The sequence below is a fragment of the Oryctolagus cuniculus genome, chromosome 4 (genome assembly GCF_051225735.1).
Source record: "Oryctolagus cuniculus isolate XC-2025 breed Fujian yellow rabbit chromosome 4, ASM5122573v1, whole genome shotgun sequence".
NCBI lineage: Eukaryota > Metazoa > Chordata > Mammalia > Lagomorpha > Leporidae > Oryctolagus > Oryctolagus cuniculus.
Window position 1 is genome coordinate 3,351,668 of NC_142870.1, and position 19,514 is coordinate 3,371,181.

Consider the following 19,514-nt stretch of genomic DNA (forward strand, 5'->3'; position numbering starts at 1 on the left):
AGAAGCCTCGTTCGTGTCCAGGGAGGACAGGGCGGGCTGCAGGTGATGCCGGCCCCGGTCACCTGCCGCACACCTCAGTGGGGCCCCGCACCCCTTAAGCCGGGACGCCCCGGGGCCTTTGGGAGATGGTTCCTAGGGTGGCTCAAAGACACCCTGAGGTCCCTGGACCCCCAGAAATGAGGCCTCTTGGGCAGGTCCTGGGCCCTTCCTCATCAGGGCTGCCCCGCCCCTCACCCTGGGTGACAGCGCAGGCCGGGGAGCCGCCCTCACAGGGATGTCCGCAGCCAGGACAACACCGGCCCCAGGGGTGTGAGAGGTCAGAGGTCAGCTGACCTGTGCTGCGCAGCAAAGAAGGGAGCTCGCACAGCCGGGGCCGGCAGCTCCGCGAGCTCGGGGCAGAGCCGCCAGCGTGGCCCCTGCAGGACCACGAGGGCCCGTTTCCTACACTGGACTCTCCCGAAGGGGCCGCACCCTCTGCACACAACGCGGATCTGCTAGGGAGGTGGCACGGGCTGGGCACAGCAGCGCTAGGGACACAGCACGAACGGGGGTGCGGCACAGCAGCGCTAGGGACACAGCACGAACGGGGGCACAGCAGCGCTAGGGACACAGCACGACGGGGGCACAGCAGCGCTAGGGACACAGCACGACGTGGGCACAGCAGCGCTAGGGACACAGCACGACGGGGGCACAGCAGCGCTAGGGACACAGCACGACGTGGGCACAGCAGCGCTAGGGACACAGCACGACTGGGGGTGCGGCACAGCCGGGGTGCCCAGCAGCCAGGGCCACTGCTGCTGAGAGGGCCACACGTGCGCGCCCGGGGTCCACCTGGCTCCTGCCCCAGCCGCTGCAAACAAGGAGCTTGTGAAGGGGAGGAGGGGGCCCAGACGGGGCGGGGCAGTGCCCTCTCCCTACCCAGCCGGGTGCCCCCCGCTCTGCACCTGAGAGCAGAGAGGCCCTGCGCCTGCGCTCACTCGGACGGCGGGGCTCCTGGCGGGGTCCCAGTGCCTGGTACTCACTGCAGCCCGGGGTCCTCAGAGACGCCGGGGTGGGGGTCCGTGGTGGGTCTGGGGCGTGGGGGAGCCCAGGGTCCTCTTCCGGCAGCCACGTGGGGTTCAGAGGCGCCTCCCACGTGGGGAGGTTGCTGTGCCACATGACGTGGCCGGTGGGGTCCTCGGTGGGGGTGGCCCCGGACAGTGGCTCCACGGTGAGGGCTCCCAGGAACGCTCTGGGGGAGTCCAGCAGACCACTTGTGGCCCCCGGGATGGAGATGTGGGCTGGAGTGGGAGCCCCAGAGGAGGCGGCGGCGCTGGCCACCTGGGTGGTGTTCCGCTGGCCCAGCCCCGGGCCCGGGGCTGCACTGGGCTCTGCCTCCAACACACCAGGCCCCGTGCTGTTCCAGCGTTCCTTGTCCTGCCCAGTTACGCCGCTGCCCTCTGTGCTGGGCCCAAGCCCTGAGGGCTGGGCCGGGCCTGCCGCCACGGTGCCCCACAGGTGCCCGGGGCTGGGGGACAAGGCGGGCATCTCTGGCTCGAGGGCTGCTGTTCCTGTGCCCGGAGCTGGGGCTGTGACCGCGGCCGCTGCAGACAGCACAGTTCCCGGGGGGCTCACCAGGTCACCTGCAAGACACAGACACAGGCTGTCCAGGTCCCATGGACGCAGCGCACGTTTGCTCAGTGATGAAGGGGTAAGCTGAGACCCTGAGGCCAGGGAGCCAGGCGGGGCTGGGCTCCCACAGGTGGGCCTGGGCTCCCACAGGCGGGCAGTTCAGCCGTCAGGGCCTGGGGCTAGGACAATGTCTCCCCAGTTTGGGCTCTGTGCGGGGCTTCTCCTGGTTGCTCTCAGGGGCTTGCTGGGGGACAGGAGGCAGGAGGCGAGAGTCAGTCTCTTGGGTTGGTTCTCCAGTGCCCCTCTTCTTCCCCGAGCAGGGCCTAACCACCTCCTCCCTCCCCACCAGCACCCAGGCAGACATGGCCAATCAGCTGCAGACTTGGCTAGTCCATCAGTCACGGCCTCCTGCTGCTTCTCAGCTCGGAACCCCGGGCAGCCCCCACCGGGGCAGACATGGCCGGCCAGCCGGGGCCTTGTCCTGGGCACACCCAGAATTCCACCTCTGGGGCTTGATGTTGTTAAGCTACCAGTCTTCGTGGGCCCCTGAATTCCTTGGGAAAAAAGTCTATTAAAAGATTCTATTTTACAATTGCACGAGGATAAGGAGAGCAGAGTGCAGGCTGGGCTCGCTGCTGCCCCGTCCTTACCCACGGCTCTCACCTGCTTCTAAAAGAAGCTAAAACCAGACCATTCCTGAGGGAAGGGGGCCGTGCCCACCCCAGGTCCCCGGGGTGGGGCACGCACCCTGGCAGGCCCGGCCGGCCCGGGAGGGGTTGGCGTCCCTGGCCGTGCGGCACTGGCAGGTGTAGGAGCCCTCGAGGTTGAGGCAGCGGGCGGCCGGCGAGCAGTCATGCTCCGAGCTGTCGGCACACTCGTCCCAGTCTGCGGGGAGAGACGAGAGAGACGGACCAGGCAGAGAACAGCAGCGGCCGAGCAGCCAACGGCCGGGCACAGACCACCCACCCTCCGGGGCAGAGGCAGAGGCAGAGGCAGGGCATCAGCCCCACCCCCGCGGGGCCCCCCTCCCACATTAGGACATGTGAGTCTCTGTGGCAGCCACAGGTGGGGCTGTGCCCTCTCATTCTCTGTCCCCAAACCCGAACAGCCGAGACCCCTCGCCCTTCTCCGATGTGCCCTCTTCCCCGGATGCAACCCAGAAACAGGAGGCTGAGCCGGGGGCGGGGGAAGTGCGTGAGCTCCAGGGGGCCCAGTGGCACCTGAGCACCTGGTCCCACCCCCCCCCGACACCCGGCCTGCCACCAGCAGCCCTGGCCGCCAGCCCCCTGCTGTAACGCCGCCCCCCTGGCTCCCAAGCCTGCTGGCGCTGCCATCGCTCCGTCCCCACGAGCCCAAGCGGCCCCACCGCTTCCCAGGAACGGGCAGGGCCTGTCCATGGGCCAAACTCCAGGACAGAAAATTCGTCAGGATCAGCACTCCCCTCTCCTCCCGCCCCCTCCTCTCTGCTCCCACCCACTGGGACCCCCAGCCCATCCTCCACGTGCTCCAAGGTCCCCACAGTTCCCAGGACTCTGGCACAGCCCGGACAGTGTGCACGAATTAAACCTCAGGGAACGCGGGTCTCAGCTGCGGCTGGGGCTGGGAGGAATTGGAGATGGGGGCGGGGTTCTCGCAGCCCGACCCGTGGCCGTCCTCCTGCCCAGGCCTGGTCCTACGGCTCACCCCTGTCCCGCCCTCAGGGAAGTCCCGGGCCACGGCCACGCAGCTGGAGCTCGCTGGCCAGGGGGACTCTGAACCAGGCCCCTGGGCCGGGGTCAGGCAGGAGGGTCTTCTGCACAGGCCCCTGTGGCGCTGCAGGTAGAGGGGCCCAGGAACGGCTGCCCCAGCCCAGTAGGCAGAGGAGGGCCACTGGGGGGGGGGGGGAGCTGGATACGGGTCAAGCTCAGTTTTGTGCAAAAAGAGCTCAGAGGCCCTGCTGTGTGGGGTCTCGGTCAGGGGGCTTCATGGAAGCAGCTGCTGAGGGGAGCGGTGACACTGGGCGTGCGCCTGCAGGGAGCTGCTGCGGCCGGGCACGGTTCTGCCAGGGCATTCCAGCTGCCCAGGGAGACGCAAGGCCGGGTCTGGGCCCGGGCCAGCTGGGCAGGAGGCCGTGGAGGACGGCAGAGGCTCCAGTGCGGACATCTGCTCACACCACCAAGCACCTGGCGTCTACTTCTGGTGCACGGTGACTCACTGCCTCAGCAGAGGAAAGCACATGGTCTCATTTCGTCTCACGTTAGCCGGGACCGGCTGGCAGGAAGAGGCGGGGATGTGTGCAGCCGGCACGGCCTGGGCACTGTGTGTGCCGCTGGGCTGGACAGGGCTGAGGGTTGGGCAGGGGGGGCCCACTCGGGGAAGCCCTGGCCCCTAGGACGGCCGGCCTAAGGCCCCACGAGGTCACAGGCTCCCTCGGCCTCAACTGTCAGGCAGGGGTCCAAGCACAGGACTGCCCCCTGTGTCGCTCCCCCTCTTCGTGGAGGAACGACACAGGACCCTGCCTAGGCTTCATATCCGAGTCACGGCACCATTATGTCGCTCCCCCTCTTCGTGGAGGAGCAACACAAGACCCTGCGCTGTTCTTTCGTCTGCTCGGCCTTCCCCGGGTTTGCTGCTGGTTCTTCCCGGGTTGGCTACTATCCCTTCCACCTCCGTGGAAGGGCAGTTCCCCCTGGCCGCATTCCCCACTTCCGCAGGGGAGTGGCACTCCGCCGGCCGGCTCTCTGGGGGGCTGCACAGGCGTTCCCCTTAGATGTTCCCCTTAGATGTTCCTGGTGCATGCCGTCTCTCTCCTCCTTTATAGTCCTCCTCCGCCAATCCCAACTCGGCTGCCCACACGCCGAGTACGCTGCTCTCCTCCAATCAGGAGCAAGTCCTACTGTTTATTGGTTGAACTGGAGGCAGCTGGGTAGAAGCTGTTTTCTCCTCTCCCAGCGCCATATTGTGGGAGAGCAGATGCATAGAATAAGTCTTAATTCCAGTAACAGTATAGTCCGAGTTGCTCCCCACAGTGGGAGAGCAGATGCATAGAATAAGTCTTAATTCGAGTAACTTAGTCTAGTCCAGGTTGCTCCCCACAGATCCCCCTTTCTTTTTATTTTTTGGCGTTGATACGCGCCTGTCTTCGGTGCCCCGTGGCACACACTCTGCTCTGCTTGCTAGAGTTGCCACAGGTTCTTACAAGTCCTATCAATCAGGCAAACCGAATCCGGGTCCTCTCTTCGCCATGTTGTGAGGAGGTTTTTAGGCGCTGATGCGTGCCTGTGTTCGGTGCCCTGCAGCGCATGCTCTGCTCTGCCCGCAGGGGCTTACAAGCTCTATCAGGCAAACCGAATCCAAGCCTTCTCATTGCCTTATTGTGGGGGAGACTTATTAGTGTTGGTTCGTGCCTATCTTCGGTGACCTGCAGCTCATACTCTGGTCGAGCTGCTTGCTGGCGCTTACCGCCTTAAATCAGGCAGACCGAATCCAAGCCTCCTAATTGTTACATTGTGGGGAAGCCTTACTGATGTTAATTCGTGCCTGTCTTCGGTGACCTGCGGCGCATAAGCTGCTAGCTGCCCGCAGGTGCTCATCGCCTCACTTGATTAGGCAGACCGAATCCAAGCTCTCACATTGCAGTGTTGTAGGGAGGCCTTTTTATTTCTCTATTTCTCTATCTCCGGGCATTCCTATTTCTCCCATTTTACTTCTATCTTCCAGCATTCCTATTTTTCTCACTTTACTTCTAAACTTCTGTTTCTCTTATCCCTGCGGCTTCCCGCTCTCATTCTTATCCCCGCGGCTTCCCGGCTGCGCCCGCCCCGAGGCTGCTTCTCGGCAGCTTTCCGGCTGAGCCGCTTCAGCCCGCGCCTCTCTCATCTGCGCAGCTTCCCGGCTCCTCGCCCCGCCGGCGCCCGCCCCGCGGCGGCTTCACAGCTCTGCGCGGCTTCCTGGCGCCTCGCCCCGCCGGCGGGTTCCCGGCTCTGCGCGCACGCTCCGCGGTCTCCACGCACTTCGCGCCCGCACCACGGCCTCGCGCCAACGCCCCGTGCTCTCTCTGCACGCGGCGGCTTTCGCGAATGTTTCCGCCACCACCGGCATTCAGTCCAAGTTCCCCGGACTAACCTGGCGAATCCTGGCGGCCCACGTCTCTGCCTCTGGTTCCAGATCTTCGCCTCTTGCTCCCCGGGGTGACTTGAAGAATTCCAAGATGGCTTGGCCTGCACTCGCGGCTTCATCCTCCCTAACATTTTTCTCTACCCGGTATGTTTCCTTAAGTTTTCTTCCAACAATATTCCTCTCATTTCTCCTGGCTTCTCCCCACAGTCCGTATCCGAGTCCAAGCCTCCTCCAGGTTTCACTTTCGCTTTCAATCTCCTAGCTTCCCCGCCATAGTCCGCATCCGAGTCTATGAAAGCTTTCACTTTCGCTTTCAATCCTAACTTCTTTCCCACAGTCCATATCCAAGTCTATGCCTAGGCTTTCAATAGCTTCTTCCGGCACCTTTCTCGTCCGGCTTTTCCCTAGGCTCTTCGCTAGTCTCTCTCTCCGGTATTTTCCTGCTTCTTCCCGTTTCTTCCCTCCTAAGTTTCATATCCGTCCTAAGTTTCCTATCCGAGTCAGGTTTCCTATCCGAGTCACGGCACCATTATGTCGCTCCCCCTCTTCGTGGAGGAACGACACAGGACCCTGCCTAGGCTTCATATCCGAGTCACGGCACCATTATGTCGCTCCCCCTCTTCGTGGAGGAGCAACACAAGACCCTGCGCTGTTCTTTCGTCTGCTCGGCCTTCCCCGGGTTTGCTGCTGGTTCTTCCCGGGTTGGCTACTATCCCTTCCACCTCCGTGGAAGGGCAGTTCCCCCTGGCCGCATTCCCCACTTCCGCAGGGGAGTGGCACTCCGCCGGCCGGCTCTCTGGGGGGCTGCACAGGCGTTCCCCTTAGATGTTCCCCTTAGATGTTCCTGGTGCATGCCGTCTCTCTCCTCCTTTATAGTCCTCCTCCGCCAATCCCAACTCGGCTGCCCACACGCCGAGTACGCTGCTCTCCTCCAATCAGGAGCAAGTCCTACTGTTTATTGGTTGAACTGGAGGCAGCTGGGTAGAAGCTGTTTTCTCCTCTCCCAGCGCCATATTGTGGGAGAGCAGATGCATAGAATAAGTCTTAATTCCAGTAACAGTATAGTCCGAGTTGCTCCCCACAGTGGGAGAGCAGATGCATAGAATAAGTCTTAATTCGAGTAACTTAGTCTAGTCCAGGTTGCTCCCCACAGATCCCCCTTTCTTTTTATTTTTTGGCGTTGATACGCGCCTGTCTTCGGTGCCCCGTGGCACACACTCTGCTCTGCTTGCTAGAGTTGCCACAGGTTCTTACAAGTCCTATCAATCAGGCAAACCGAATCCGGGTCCTCTCTTCGCCATGTTGTGAGGAGGTTTTTAGGCGCTGATGCGTGCCTGTGTTCGGTGCCCTGCAGCGCATGCTCTGCTCTGCCCGCAGGGGCTTACAAGCTCTATCAGGCAAACCGAATCCAAGCCTTCTCATTGCCTTATTGTGGGGGAGACTTATTAGTGTTGGTTCGTGCCTATCTTCGGTGACCTGCAGCTCATACTCTGGTCGAGCTGCTTGCTGGCGCTTACCGCCTTAAATCAGGCAGACCGAATCCAAGCCTCCTAATTGTTACATTGTGGGGAAGCCTTACTGATGTTAATTCGTGCCTGTCTTCGGTGACCTGCGGCGCATAAGCTGCTAGCTGCCCGCAGGTGCTCATCGCCTCACTTGATTAGGCAGACCGAATCCAAGCTCTCACATTGCAGTGTTGTAGGGAGGCCTTTTTATTTCTCTATTTCTCTATCTCCGGGCATTCCTATTTCTCCCATTTTACTTCTATCTTCCAGCATTCCTATTTTTCTCACTTTACTTCTAAACTTCTGTTTCTCTTATCCCTGCGGCTTCCCGCTCTCATTCTTATCCCCGCGGCTTCCCGGCTGCGCCCGCCCCGAGGCTGCTTCTCGGCAGCTTTCCGGCTGAGCCGCTTCAGCCCGCGCCTCTCTCATCTGCGCAGCTTCCCGGCTCCTCGCCCCGCCGGCGCCCGCCCCGCGGCGGCTTCACAGCTCTGCGCGGCTTCCTGGCGCCTCGCCCCGCCGGCGGGTTCCCGGCTCTGCGCGCACGCTCCGCGGTCTCCACGCACTTCGCGCCCGCACCACGGCCTCGCGCCAACGCCCCGTGCTCTCTCTGCACGCGGCGGCTTTCGCGAATGTTTCCGCCACCACCGGCATTCAGTCCAAGTTCCCCGGACTAACCTGGCGAATCCTGGCGGCCCACGTCTCTGCCTCTGGTTCCAGATCTTCGCCTCTTGCTCCCCGGGGTGACTTGAAGAATTCCAAGATGGCTTGGCCTGCACTCGCGGCTTCATCCTCCCTAACATTTTTCTCTACCCGGTATGTTTCCTTAAGTTTTCTTCCAACAATATTCCTCTCATTTCTCCTGGCTTCTCCCCACAGTCCGTATCCGAGTCCAAGCCTCCTCCAGGTTTCACTTTCGCTTTCAATCTCCTAGCTTCCCCGCCATAGTCCGCATCCGAGTCTATGAAAGCTTTCACTTTCGCTTTCAATCCTAACTTCTTTCCCACAGTCCATATCCAAGTCTATGCCTAGGCTTTCAATAGCTTCTTCCGGCACCTTTCTCGTCCGGCTTTTCCCTAGGCTCTTCGCTAGTCTCTCTCTCCGGTATTTTCCTGCTTCTTCCCGTTTCTTCCCTCCTAAGTTTCATATCCGTCCTAAGTTTCCTATCCGAGTCAGGTTTCCTATCCGAGTCACGGCACCATTATGTCGCTCCCCCTCTTCGTGGAGGAACGACACAGGACCCTGCCTAGGCTTCATATCCGAGTCACGGCACCATTATGTCGCTCCCCCTCTTCGTGGAGGAGCAACACAAGACCCTGCGCTGTTCTTTCGTCTGCTCGGCCTTCCCCGGGTTTGCTGCTGGTTCTTCCCGGGTTGGCTACTATCCCTTCCACCTCCGTGGAAGGGCAGTTCCCCCTGGCCGCATTCCCCACTTCCGCAGGGGAGTGGCACTCCGCCGGCCGGCTCTCTGGGGGGCTGCACAGGCGTTCCCCTTAGATGTTCCCCTTAGATGTTCCTGGTGCATGCCGTCTCTCTCCTCCTTTATAGTCCTCCTCCGCCAATCCCAACTCGGCTGCCCACACGCCGAGTACGCTGCTCTCCTCCAATCAGGAGCAAGTCCTACTGTTTATTGGTTGAACTGGAGGCAGCTGGGTAGAAGCTGTTTTCTCCTCTCCCAGCGCCATATTGTGGGAGAGCAGATGCATAGAATAAGTCTTAATTCCAGTAACAGTATAGTCCGAGTTGCTCCCCACAGTGGGAGAGCAGATGCATAGAATAAGTCTTAATTCGAGTAACTTAGTCTAGTCCAGGTTGCTCCCCACACCCTGCCAGCCCCAGAGCCCGCACGCTCCTCCCCGGGAGCTCCTGCTGCGTGGGGATGTGGTGCGTGGGGGCGTGGTGCGTGGGGGTTTGGGGGCGTGGTGCGTGGGGGCGCAGGGGGCATGGGGGCGTGGGGGCGCTGGAGGCGTGCGTGGGGGCGGGGGGCGTGGTGCGTGGGGGCTTGGGGGCGTGGTGCGTGGGGGCGCGGGGCACGGGGACGTGGTTGTGGGGGCGTGGGGGCGGCTGTTTGCACACCTGTTTGTGTTCCTCTCCCACTGCCCCTGATGGTGGAGGCCCTCACGGGGACGGGAGGGGCCCCTGCCTCCTACTGCCCCGTCGGGTGCCGTCCTGCCCCACAGAGGTCTCCCCGGCCCTGATGTGCAGGGAACCAACAAGAATGGGGTCGGCAGACCCCAGCTGGGCCACCACCCCCCACCCCGGCAACAACGGCCTGGGGCCTCTCATCCCTGCGCCAGAGCCTCCCACAGGCGCCAGCTGGAAGTACCGGAGCTCGGCGGGCGTCACCACCTCCAGGGGCCTCGGCAGCTTCCTGGGGCCTGGGGACCTGCACGTCTCACTCCCTCAACGTCAGGAACGCAGGGCCTGCTGTCTGCGTCTGTCCCGGGCGGCCGTCACACATCAGCACACACCGGGCCGCTTGAGGTCCTGAATTGCTTCCCCCTGCAGCTCTGGGGACCCCGCAGTCCAACATCAAAGTGTGGGCAGGATCATCCCTTGGGGGCTCTGGGGGACCTTCTTGCCTCTCCCAGCCTCTGTGGCCCCAGGAGGTCGTGGCCACATGGCTCCAGTCCTGCCTTGGTTGTCACTTCTCCCTGTGTCTGTGTCTATAAGGATGCCTGTCCGTGGACGTGCACCCCACGGCAGTATGGTCTCACCCTGAGATCCGTACCCCAACTACACTACAGAGATCTTTCTTCTAAGACCACATCTGGGCGTCCAGGTGGACACAGCTGTGCATGGCTCTGACACAGCAAGCCCTCTCCACACCGGGCCTGTCGGGGGAGGTAGGAGGGCAGGCAGGTAAGTGCTGGGGCAGGACTGGGCTGCACCCATCCAAGGGTGTGGTCTCGGGACCCTACCTCCAGGGCCCCAACCCCTGCCTGCCCTCAGTCCTGCAGCCCAGGAAGGCAGGGCACCCTGGTGCAGGGGTCACAGCAGCAGTCCCCCCCCCCCCGCAGGAACAGAGTGACCCCAGGCAGGCAGCCCTCCCCCGTGCACAGGGTCACAGCAGCCCCGCCCCTGCAGGAACAGAGCGACCCCAGACAGATGGGGCCCCCCGGGTGCAGGGGTCACAGCAGCAGCCTCCCCCCACAGGAACAGAGCGACCCCAGGCAGGCAGGGCCCCCCAGGTGCAGGGGTCACAGCAGCAGCCCCACCCCTGCAGGAACAGAGCGACCCCAGGCAGGCAGGGCCCCCCAGGTGCAGGGTCACAACAGCCCCGCCCCTGCAGGAACAGAGTGACCCCAGACAGACAGCCCCCCCCAGTGCAGGGGTCACAGCAGCCCCACCCCTGCAGGAACAGAGCGACCCCAGGCTGAGCAGGCAGGGGCTCTCCAGGCAGGGCTTCCCGGCACTTCTGGGAGGGGACAGCGACCGGCTCAGAGGAGATGACTGCCCTCCCAGATGGAGGCTGTGTGCGCCCGCAGGGCCAGCAGGGGACAGTCAGGCCATCCTCAGACGTGAGCGCTGCCCCCTGCCTCTCTCCTACCTCGTCTTCAAGGCAACACCAGGCGAAAGGAAACACCAGAAGGGGCAATGCCCTCCCCCCCTCCCCTCCCCGGGGCTGGACCCCCAGCCCCGTTCACCCTGCGTCAGGGCCTGTGAGAGCCAGGGGCACCGTCCCAGGGGAGGCGGCCCCAGCCCCCTGTGCTTTGCGGGGCGCCCTCTGCCTGCTGGTTCCCGGGAGGTTTGTACTCCCTTGCTTTATCCTTAGGAATGAAGGAAAGACCCCCGGGGGGCTTTGGGGAGGATGGGGCATCCTGCGGTGCAGAGGGGACAGAGAGCCGTACCTTGCACCTGCGTCCCCTGCTGGTCGATCTGGAACACTGAGCTCGCCCACAGGGGCCCCAGCATGGGGGTCAGCGTGGAGACACCCACTGGAAACTCGGGGTCCTGCACAGCCAGTCTGAGCTTGGCCACCACACTCCCCGCCTGGAGGGCCACGAGCCGCATCCTGAGCTTGCCCCGTCGGTGCAGGTCGGACACTGCCGGCGGGAAGGACTTCTCCACCTGCCGAGGGGAGGGCCCGAGCGTCAGGCGGAGCAGGTGTCCCCGTCTGCCGAGCCACTGTGGATGCAGCCCTGAGTGGGGGGCAGAGGTCACTCCACCGCCCTGCCATCAAGAAGAGGACCCAGCAGCCCCCCACCCTGCCCCAAGGCTCACGGCCCCCAGTCAGGCTCTGGAGCCCGGCCTGGCCACTGCTGGAGAAATCACCGTGGCCACTGCCATCAGCCTCCCAGACCCGCAGCATGCGAGGAGCCGTCCTCCCGGGGTGTCGACTGTGTGCACGCCCGTGAGAGACAGAAAGACCTGGATGATTGGCAGACGGACCCCCAGGACCCCAGGACCCCCATGGCTGTCTGGGGCCGTGTCTTCGCCTTAGAAAGCACAGAGCCAGGCACCTGGGTGAGCCCAGCTCGGCCCCTGCAGGCTCAGGGAATAGCACCCGCAGAGGGGATTCGGAGACCTCACACCCCACCCCTGCACAGGGCTCTCGTGTCCACGCGTCTCCCAGGTACAAGCCCCGTCTGCCTTCAGTCCCGCAGTCTCTCTCCGAGGGTGCTTGTTCATGAGGGTGTGTGCGTTACGAAAAAGCCACACCTGGATTCCAAGATCTCTGAACCAGGGCCGCTGTTGTGGCAGGGCGGGTTAAGCGGCTGCCTGGGACGCTGGCATTCTACGAGCATCAGTTCCAGTCCTGGCTGCTCCCGCTCCCTGCTAACGTGCCTGGGAAGGCAGCGGAGGACGAGCCAAGTCCTTGGGCCCCTGCACCCATGTGGGAGACCAGAGTGGAGCGCCTGGCTCCTGGCTTCAGCCTGGCCCAGCCTTGATCTCTCTCTCTCTCTCTCTCTCTCTCTCTCTCTAACTCTTTTAAATAAATCTTTTTAAAAAATTTTTTGAACCGAACTTATCTTTGAATTCCATTTTTCCGTGAGCTGTTGAAGCCCCTCATATAATGAGCAACCTCGGGAGGGGAGGACTGTGGCTCCCTCGGGAGCCCAGGGCCAGTGAGCCAGCGTCCCCCTCTGGGGCGGGGTTCAGGCAGCGCTTCCCGAGGCCAGTTAGAGAAGATGAGGGTCCCGGCTTGGGGCAGCCCACACGTGAGCACCACCCACATCCATGGGACGCGGGAGCCAGAGCCAGTCCAACGTGGCGCTCGTGCTGCCTGCTGTGCCGTGACTCACACGTCCTCTGTCTCCGTCCAGGAATCTTGTGTCCTGTGTCCAGGAATCCGCCAGCACCCACCGCTCTGTGGCTAACCGCCTGGTTTGCAGGAAACATAAAACCTCACGCTCTTTATAATTCCTGGCGGTTTAGGAAGTCACGGCTCTCGATCCGCTGGGGGATGGATAGTGTGGGACCTGGCTCCGTTCCCCCAGGCCACGCGGTGACAGCTCCCTCTCACTGCAAGGGAGGCATGGCTGCCACGACTCCTGGGAAACGCTCCACTGGCGGAGCTACGCCAAGGCCATGCGCGCACGTGGGACACACGCCGGGGCCGGGTCGCGCGGTATGGCCCAGGACGGCCCAGTGTCGGGCGCTTTCGCATAATTACTGCCCGGTCTGCACCCCCCGCCTGAGGCTGCAGCCGCCGCAGAGCGGAGCCGGCGTGTTTGCGGTCCTCGCTCAGGACACCGAGAACGGGGTCTGTACCTCATGCAGCAGCTGCCGCGAGAAGGCCCGGTACTCCCCGCTGCTGCGGTTCTGCAGCTGCTCTGTCAGGTTGCGGTTCAGGATCCTGACCGTGACGCCGAACACCCGGGCCTCTGAGGGGCGAGAGCACAGGGGAGCCGAACCCTTCCGGGCTGGTTCCCAAAGAGCCAGCGCTTCGTGCAGACGTTGCTTTTAAAACAACTGACCGAGGCATGAATCTCAGACCAGACCGAGGAGGGAAGCGACGTGTGCATCTCTGGCAGAGCACGGGACGCACCCCGCACAGCACACACGCGTGGCTGGGACCGGGACACCGAGGGACGAGGGACGAACCACACGGCCCACGCCCGCGGGAACTGAGACGCACCTCGAGCACACGTGCTGCAAAAGCCCCTCCCACAATCACTTCGGGGGGGGGGGCTGCTCCCCTCCCCCTTGTTCATGGCCACACAAGGTGGGCCCAGACAGGCCCCGGGAGGGTGGCCCCCGTCCGGTTTTTCCTGAAACTTTCCAGGTCTTTGCACTGAAAACTGCTCCCCTCCGGAGCCCACCATGTCCCAGGCAGCCTGGGAGGGGGCCCTCCCTAAGGGAGGCTGAGCTCCACGTGGACAGAAGCGAAGGGGGACAGAGACTCGAGGTGGCATGGGGGCCATCCGTCTCCCCAGTTACTGAGAGTAAAGTCGGCGGGCACCGAAGCAGAGGTGCCGGCACTCTGCACACCTCCCCAGGGAGCCACGGCCACCCCCGGCTTGCCCCAGCCCGGCTCTCTGTGGCCAGCAAGCTGTGGGCCAGTGGCTGCGGGGTTATCACAGAACTTACCACCTGTGCACACGTGATCAAGGCCAAGGGGAAGAAGTGCCTCCCCCACCCCCACCCCGCTCCCCAGAGCACCTGGAGAACAAAATGACAGGAAGAGGAGGGGTCTGCTCAGAAACTAGAAGCCAAGTTCAAAGTCAAGGGCTTGTGCTTTGCATGCTGGGAGCTGCCCCAGCAGGGCCACAGAGGATGTGGGAGGGGGTGGTGTCCTAGAGCAGGGTGCCTGGGCTGGATGCCGGCTCCTGCTCCTGACCCAGCTCCCTGCCAACGGGGGTCACAGGAAGCGGGGTGACAGCTCCCGGTACCCACGGGGGACACCTGGGCTGAGCTGCCTGCTCCTGGTTTAGCCTGGCCCAGCCCCAGCTGGGGCTGTGAGCGTTTGGGGAGTGGACCAGAGCTTGGAGTTTCCCCTCTCCTTCTCCACCTAAAACAAATTGTTTTAAGGGGCCAGTGTTGTGCCAGCATCCCACAGGGGCACTGGGTCAAGTCCCGGCTGCTCCACTTAGGATCCAGCTCCCTGCTGATGCACCTGGGAGGGCAGCAGAAGATGGCCCAAGTGCCTGGGGCCCTGCACCCACGTGGGAGACCCGGATGGAGCTCCAAGCTCCTGGCTTCAGCCTGGCCCAGCCCTGGCTGTTGTTGTCATATGGGGAGAGAACCGGTGGGTGGAAGCGCTCTCTCTCTCTCTCTCTCTCTCTCTCTCTCTCTCTCGTGTAACTCTGCCTTTCATATATAGAAATCTTTTTTAAAATACTGAATAAATAATTTTTAACAGGATGCATCATCAAAGGGCTCTCCCACCCATCCTCCGTCACCGTCACGGGCAGCGTTGGTCTCAGTGCATGGGACAGTCCCCAGCAGAGTCTTCACACAGAAGGTCCTGGCGATTCCCCGAGCCTGGGGTCCCCCCACCCTAGGGCAGGACCCTGCACGTCAGGAACTTGCGAGCAGAAGGCGGGGAGCCCTGCAGCTCGCATATCACCCCCACTTCCCCAGAGGCCCACCCGGGGGCAAGTCTTCCCCCTCCCCACCTGACCGTGCTCTGTATGCGGCCCCCACCCCCACGGCCAGTTGACAGGGACCAGCCACCGCCAGACACGTGTGTGCTGTGCTTGCTTGAGGGGCACCAGCTGCCTCCCGGCCCCGATGCAGCAGGGGCCACGGCGGCCCTGCACGCACACCCACCGGGGGTGAGGTTCGGTCCTACCTGTGCAGGCTGTGACAAGCCGCTCGGCTCAGCCAGCTCTGGTCTGGGGAGCGGGCAGGGGTCTGTGACACAGGCCCTGCCTCACCCCTTGCTGTACCCACCCCCGGGGGCCTCCCACAGGCTTCAAACGACACAGAGCTGGGGCTGCTCAGATCCTGCGGGCCCCCACCTCTGAGCGGACACAAGGTGCGGGACGGCGGGAACCGGCCACTGCCACACGCTGCAGAGCCACGGACGCTGATTCCGGGGGGAACAAGGGCGTCCGGCACCAGCGCCCACAGAGCAGGGACAGGGGACAGGGGACAGGCTCCCAGGGGGCACGGGTTTCCGAAGCTGGCCTTACCGGTTTTGACGGTCAGCGTGGCGGAGACGTTGGCCCCGCAGCCCTGGTAGCTGGTCTGCACCTGGTACAGGGCCCCGGCCTCCAGCCCGGCCACCTCCAGGGTCTGGGCTGCCGTCCAGGAGCTGCTGAACAGCGCCTCGCCCCTGTACACCTGCACCTGGAAGGTGTGGTTCTGGGCCGAACGCAAGCTCCAGGACACTTGGAAACCGGTGCTGGTGACGTTGTGGGCCATGTGGTCACCGATGGGGGGGCAGCCTGCAGAGGGGGAGGCAGGACGTGAGGGCCGCAGGCAGCACAGCTCGCCTGGCTGAGCTCCCACCGGCTGCGCCTGGAGCCGACCCGCACAGGACAACGCTGGCCTGAGATGTGATGTCATTCATGTAATCAATAACTACTAACCACGATGTGGCTCCTGCGGCCATGAAGTAAGACCCTTCTCCATAGGAGATGCCGCCTGAATTATTTAGGGTCAAATCTAAGACCGCACTCACCTTCACGAAGTCTCACCAGCAAAAAGAAAAAGCGCGTACAGCGAATGCTGCAAACTTGCAGCTGGAGAATCCAGTGAGGGATGAAATGTGCCCCCCGTCCCCCCCCGACCCCCCGGATGGCAGCCATGAAATGTGAGAACCACGAGAATCCCACGTCCCGGAAGCCAAGGGAGGGCAGGTGTTTAAGGACAGAGCGGGGCTGGCGCCAAGGTTAATCCTCCACCTTCAGCGCCAGCGTCCCCTGTGGGCCACCTCAGTAACTGGGTTCACGCCACTCACCTGGGAGACTCGCTGAGCTCCTGGCTCCAGCCCAACCCTGTCCAAGCCACTGCAGACATCTGGGGGTGGGCCAGTGATGGGGAGCTCCCTCCCTCTCTCTCTGCCTGTGCCTTTCAAATAATTTTATTTTAATTTAGTTATTTAAGACGTAGAGTTACAGACACAGAGAGGGAGAAAGAGAGAGGTGTTCCATCCGCTGGGTCACTCCCCAGATGGCCGCAACAGCCAGAGCTGGGCAGATTCAAAGCCAGGAGCCAGGAGCCAGGAATTTCTTCTGGGTCTCCCACGTGGGTGCAGGGGCCCAAGGACTTGGGCGTCTTCCACTGCTTTCCCAGGCTGTAGCAGGGAGCTGGACTGGAAGTGGAGCAGCCAGGATACAAACCAGCGCCCACATGGGATGCCGGCCCTGCAGGAGGCAGCTTTACCCGCTACACCACGACAGGCCGAGATGTGTGGCCTTTTTTGTGAATCAGAATCAGTGCTGGGCAGAACACACTCTAGGGACTGCAGACAGTCAGCCTCCAGAGACGCAGGTGGTGACAGCCACTGCGGCGTCACCCTTCTGTGCCCCGTCCACAATGCTGCCCGACACACAGCCGGGCCACCCTGATCCACTAGCCCAGAGCACCTGCAGGAGGGCATCCATGCTCAGCTGACTCAGCGCACCAAGGCCACACCCCCGCGGGAAGGAGGGCTCAGGTCTGCTGACTCAGTGCGCTGAGGCCACGCCCCCATGGGAAACAGGGCTCAGGTTTGCTGACTCAGCGTGCCAAGGCCACCTCCACGGGAAGGAGAGCTCAGGTCTGCTGACTCAGCGCACTAAGGCCACGCCTCCACAGGAAGCAGGGCTCAGGTCTGCTGACTCAGCACACTGAGGCCACGCCCCTGCAGGAAGGAGGGCTCGGGTCTGCTGACTCAGCGTGCTGAGGCCACACCTCCACGGGAAGGAGAGCTCAGGTCTGCTGACTCAGCATGCTGAGGCCACACCTCCACAGGAAGGAGAGCTCAGGTCTGCTGACTCAGCGCGCTGAGGCCACGCCCCTGCGGGAAGCAGGGCTGGGCTAGTGTCCCCTGGCACTTGTTCACTTTCCCACGGAAAGCCGGGCTTCAGGGATCTAAGTTCCAACGTAGCAGCCAAACCCCGTTCTAACTCAGAATCTGAGCTCTACTTTTGGATTAAAAAAAACCAAAGCTGGTCTCCAGCAGGCTCCAGGCAGCGTCAATTACAGAAACCGTAGGTGGCCTCGGTCTAGGCAGTCACATCGGAACTGGAGTTCCAAGGGCAGGCACGTGGCACCGCCCGGGGGCACCAGCCGGGATGCCCCGCCCCTCCAGGCCCAGCGCCGCTCCTCAGTCCCGCTCTGCTCACGCACCACCTGCAAGACAGCAGGTGACAGCTGGAGCACAGGGTCGCCGCAGGCGGACCAGGCCTGCGTACTGGAGCCCTGCTTCATCCTGGCCGTGACCAGCAGGCAGGAGATCTCTCTGTCTTCCTGCCTTTCAAATACATTAGAATTTTCTTAATAAAAGGAATCTCAGTTCTCTGAAAAAGCAATAAAAGAGCTAAAAATCATCTAAAAGTTTACAGTTTATCAAAGTCCTTTATATAAAGACTCTTGGATATATGCATACCAGTATCATGAAAAAATCCTGCAATTGAAGACATGTGTGTATGCTTCTTTTAAAAAAAAAAAATTACCTGAAAGGCAGAGTTACACAGAGACGGAGGCTGTGGGGGGCAGTCTTCCATCCGCTGGTTCACTCCCCAGTTGGCCGCAACGGCCAGAGCTGGGCTGATCCGAAGCCAGGAGCCAGGAGCTTCTTCCGGGTCTCCCACGTGGGTGCAGGGGCCCAAGGACTTGGACCAACTTCCACTGCTTTCTCAGGCCACAGCAGAGAGCTGGATCGGAAGTGGAGCAGCCGGGACTCAAGCTGGCACCCACGTGGGATGTCGGCACTGCAGGCTGCAGCTTTACCCGCTACACCACAGCCCCGGGTGTAACAGTGCAGCTCATTTTTGTTTTTGCCTTGGCTGCTAAGAAGCTCCGAATCAGGGTTCGTGCCGGTCCCAGACCTGTCCTTCGGATGGAGCCCCAGGCTGCCTGTTCTAAATCAAGGCGCCGTGTTGGGAATTTCCCCTCTGTGAGCCCACATGGGTCCATCCTGAAGTCAGAAGCTCTGAAATCACCGGACGGCCAACCTCCCCCCTTGCCTTACTCGGGACTGGCACTGTGGCACAGCAGGTTGACACGCTGCCAGGAACACAGGACCCATATGGCGCTGGTTCGAGTCCTGGCTGCTCCACTTCCAGTCCAGCTCCCTTCTGCTGTGCCTGGGAAAGCAGTAGAAGATGGTCCAAGTGCTCAGACCCCTGCACCCACGTGGGAGACCCAGATGGAATGCTCTCGGCACTCTGGCCATCGTGGTCATCTGGGGAGTGAACCAGCAGGTGGAAGCGCTCTCTCGCTCGCTCTCCTGTAACTCTGCTTTTCAAATAAATCTTTCAAAAAAAAGGATGGGTGAGCAACACCCACGCCTGCTCCCATGGTCTCCTAGCAACACCCCAGGACGGGCAGGGACTGTGCGTTTTCCCCAGGCCTGGTGGTCCTGATTCCTGATGGCCCAGCCGTCTCCGTGAGCCCTCACGCCCATGAGCGGTCTCTGTGAGCCCCTCACGCCCACAGGCAGTCTCCGTGAGCCCTCACGCCCACGAGCGGTCTCCGTGAGCCCTCACGCCCACGAGCGGTCTCCGTGAGCCCCTCACGCCCACGAGCGGTCTCCGTGAGCCCCTCACGCCCACGAGCGGTCTCCGTGAGCCCCTCACGCCCACGAGCGGTCTCCGTGAGCCCCTCACGCCCACGAGCGGTCTCCGTGAGCCCTCACGCCCACGAGCGGTCTCTGAGCCCCTCACGCCCACGAGTGGTCTCCGTGAGCCCTCACGCCCACGAGCGGTCTCCGTGAGCCCTCACACCCACGAGTGGTCTCCGTGAACCCTCACACCCACTAGTGGTCTCCGTGAGCCCTCACGCCCACGAGCGGTCTCTGAGCCCCTCACGCCCGCGAGCGGTCTCCGTGAGCCCCTCACGCCCACGGGAACAGTTCTTCCTCCTTTGCGATGGTTTCCTCACGGAACCTGTTCCACCCACCTGCCGCTCCTGGCCTGGGCGCTGACACTGTGGCCTCGTTCCCTCTCCACAGCCAGGGAAGCCCGAAACCGAGAGAACCCCAGCCCAGCCTACGTCTGGTCGGCTCCTAGGAACCCACCGCTCACGGGAAAGCAAGAAGGGTCATGGTTTCTTTCCAAACGTCTGCTGGATGTTCTGTCCGCTCTAAGCTTACATGCCCAGCACCGAGCAGTCCTACCCACACTGGCGGCCACAGCGACAGTGAGACGGTGAACAGGAAAGTGGAGTTTGGTGCCCATGTGGCTGCTTGAGCGGCGGCCCCCAGCC

The 19,514-nt window shown here is 62.5% G+C and overlaps 1 protein-coding gene across 1 annotated transcript in view; it reads right to left on the reverse strand.

The window, feature by feature from the left end:
* UMODL1 (uromodulin like 1) overlaps positions 1-19,514 on the reverse strand; it is a 53,726-nt gene that overhangs the window by 12,571 nt on the left and 21,641 nt on the right. The window contains exons 8-12 of the mRNA XM_089330508.1: positions 15,293-15,547; positions 12,927-13,039; positions 11,063-11,282; positions 2,359-2,496; positions 1,023-1,622 (exon numbers count right to left, since the gene is read on the reverse strand). Coding sequence (XP_089186634.1) covers positions 1,023-1,622; positions 2,359-2,496; positions 11,063-11,282; positions 12,927-13,039; positions 15,293-15,547 — 1,326 coding nt within the window. The remainder of the gene's footprint in view (positions 1-1,022; positions 1,623-2,358; positions 2,497-11,062; positions 11,283-12,926; positions 13,040-15,292; positions 15,548-19,514) is intronic.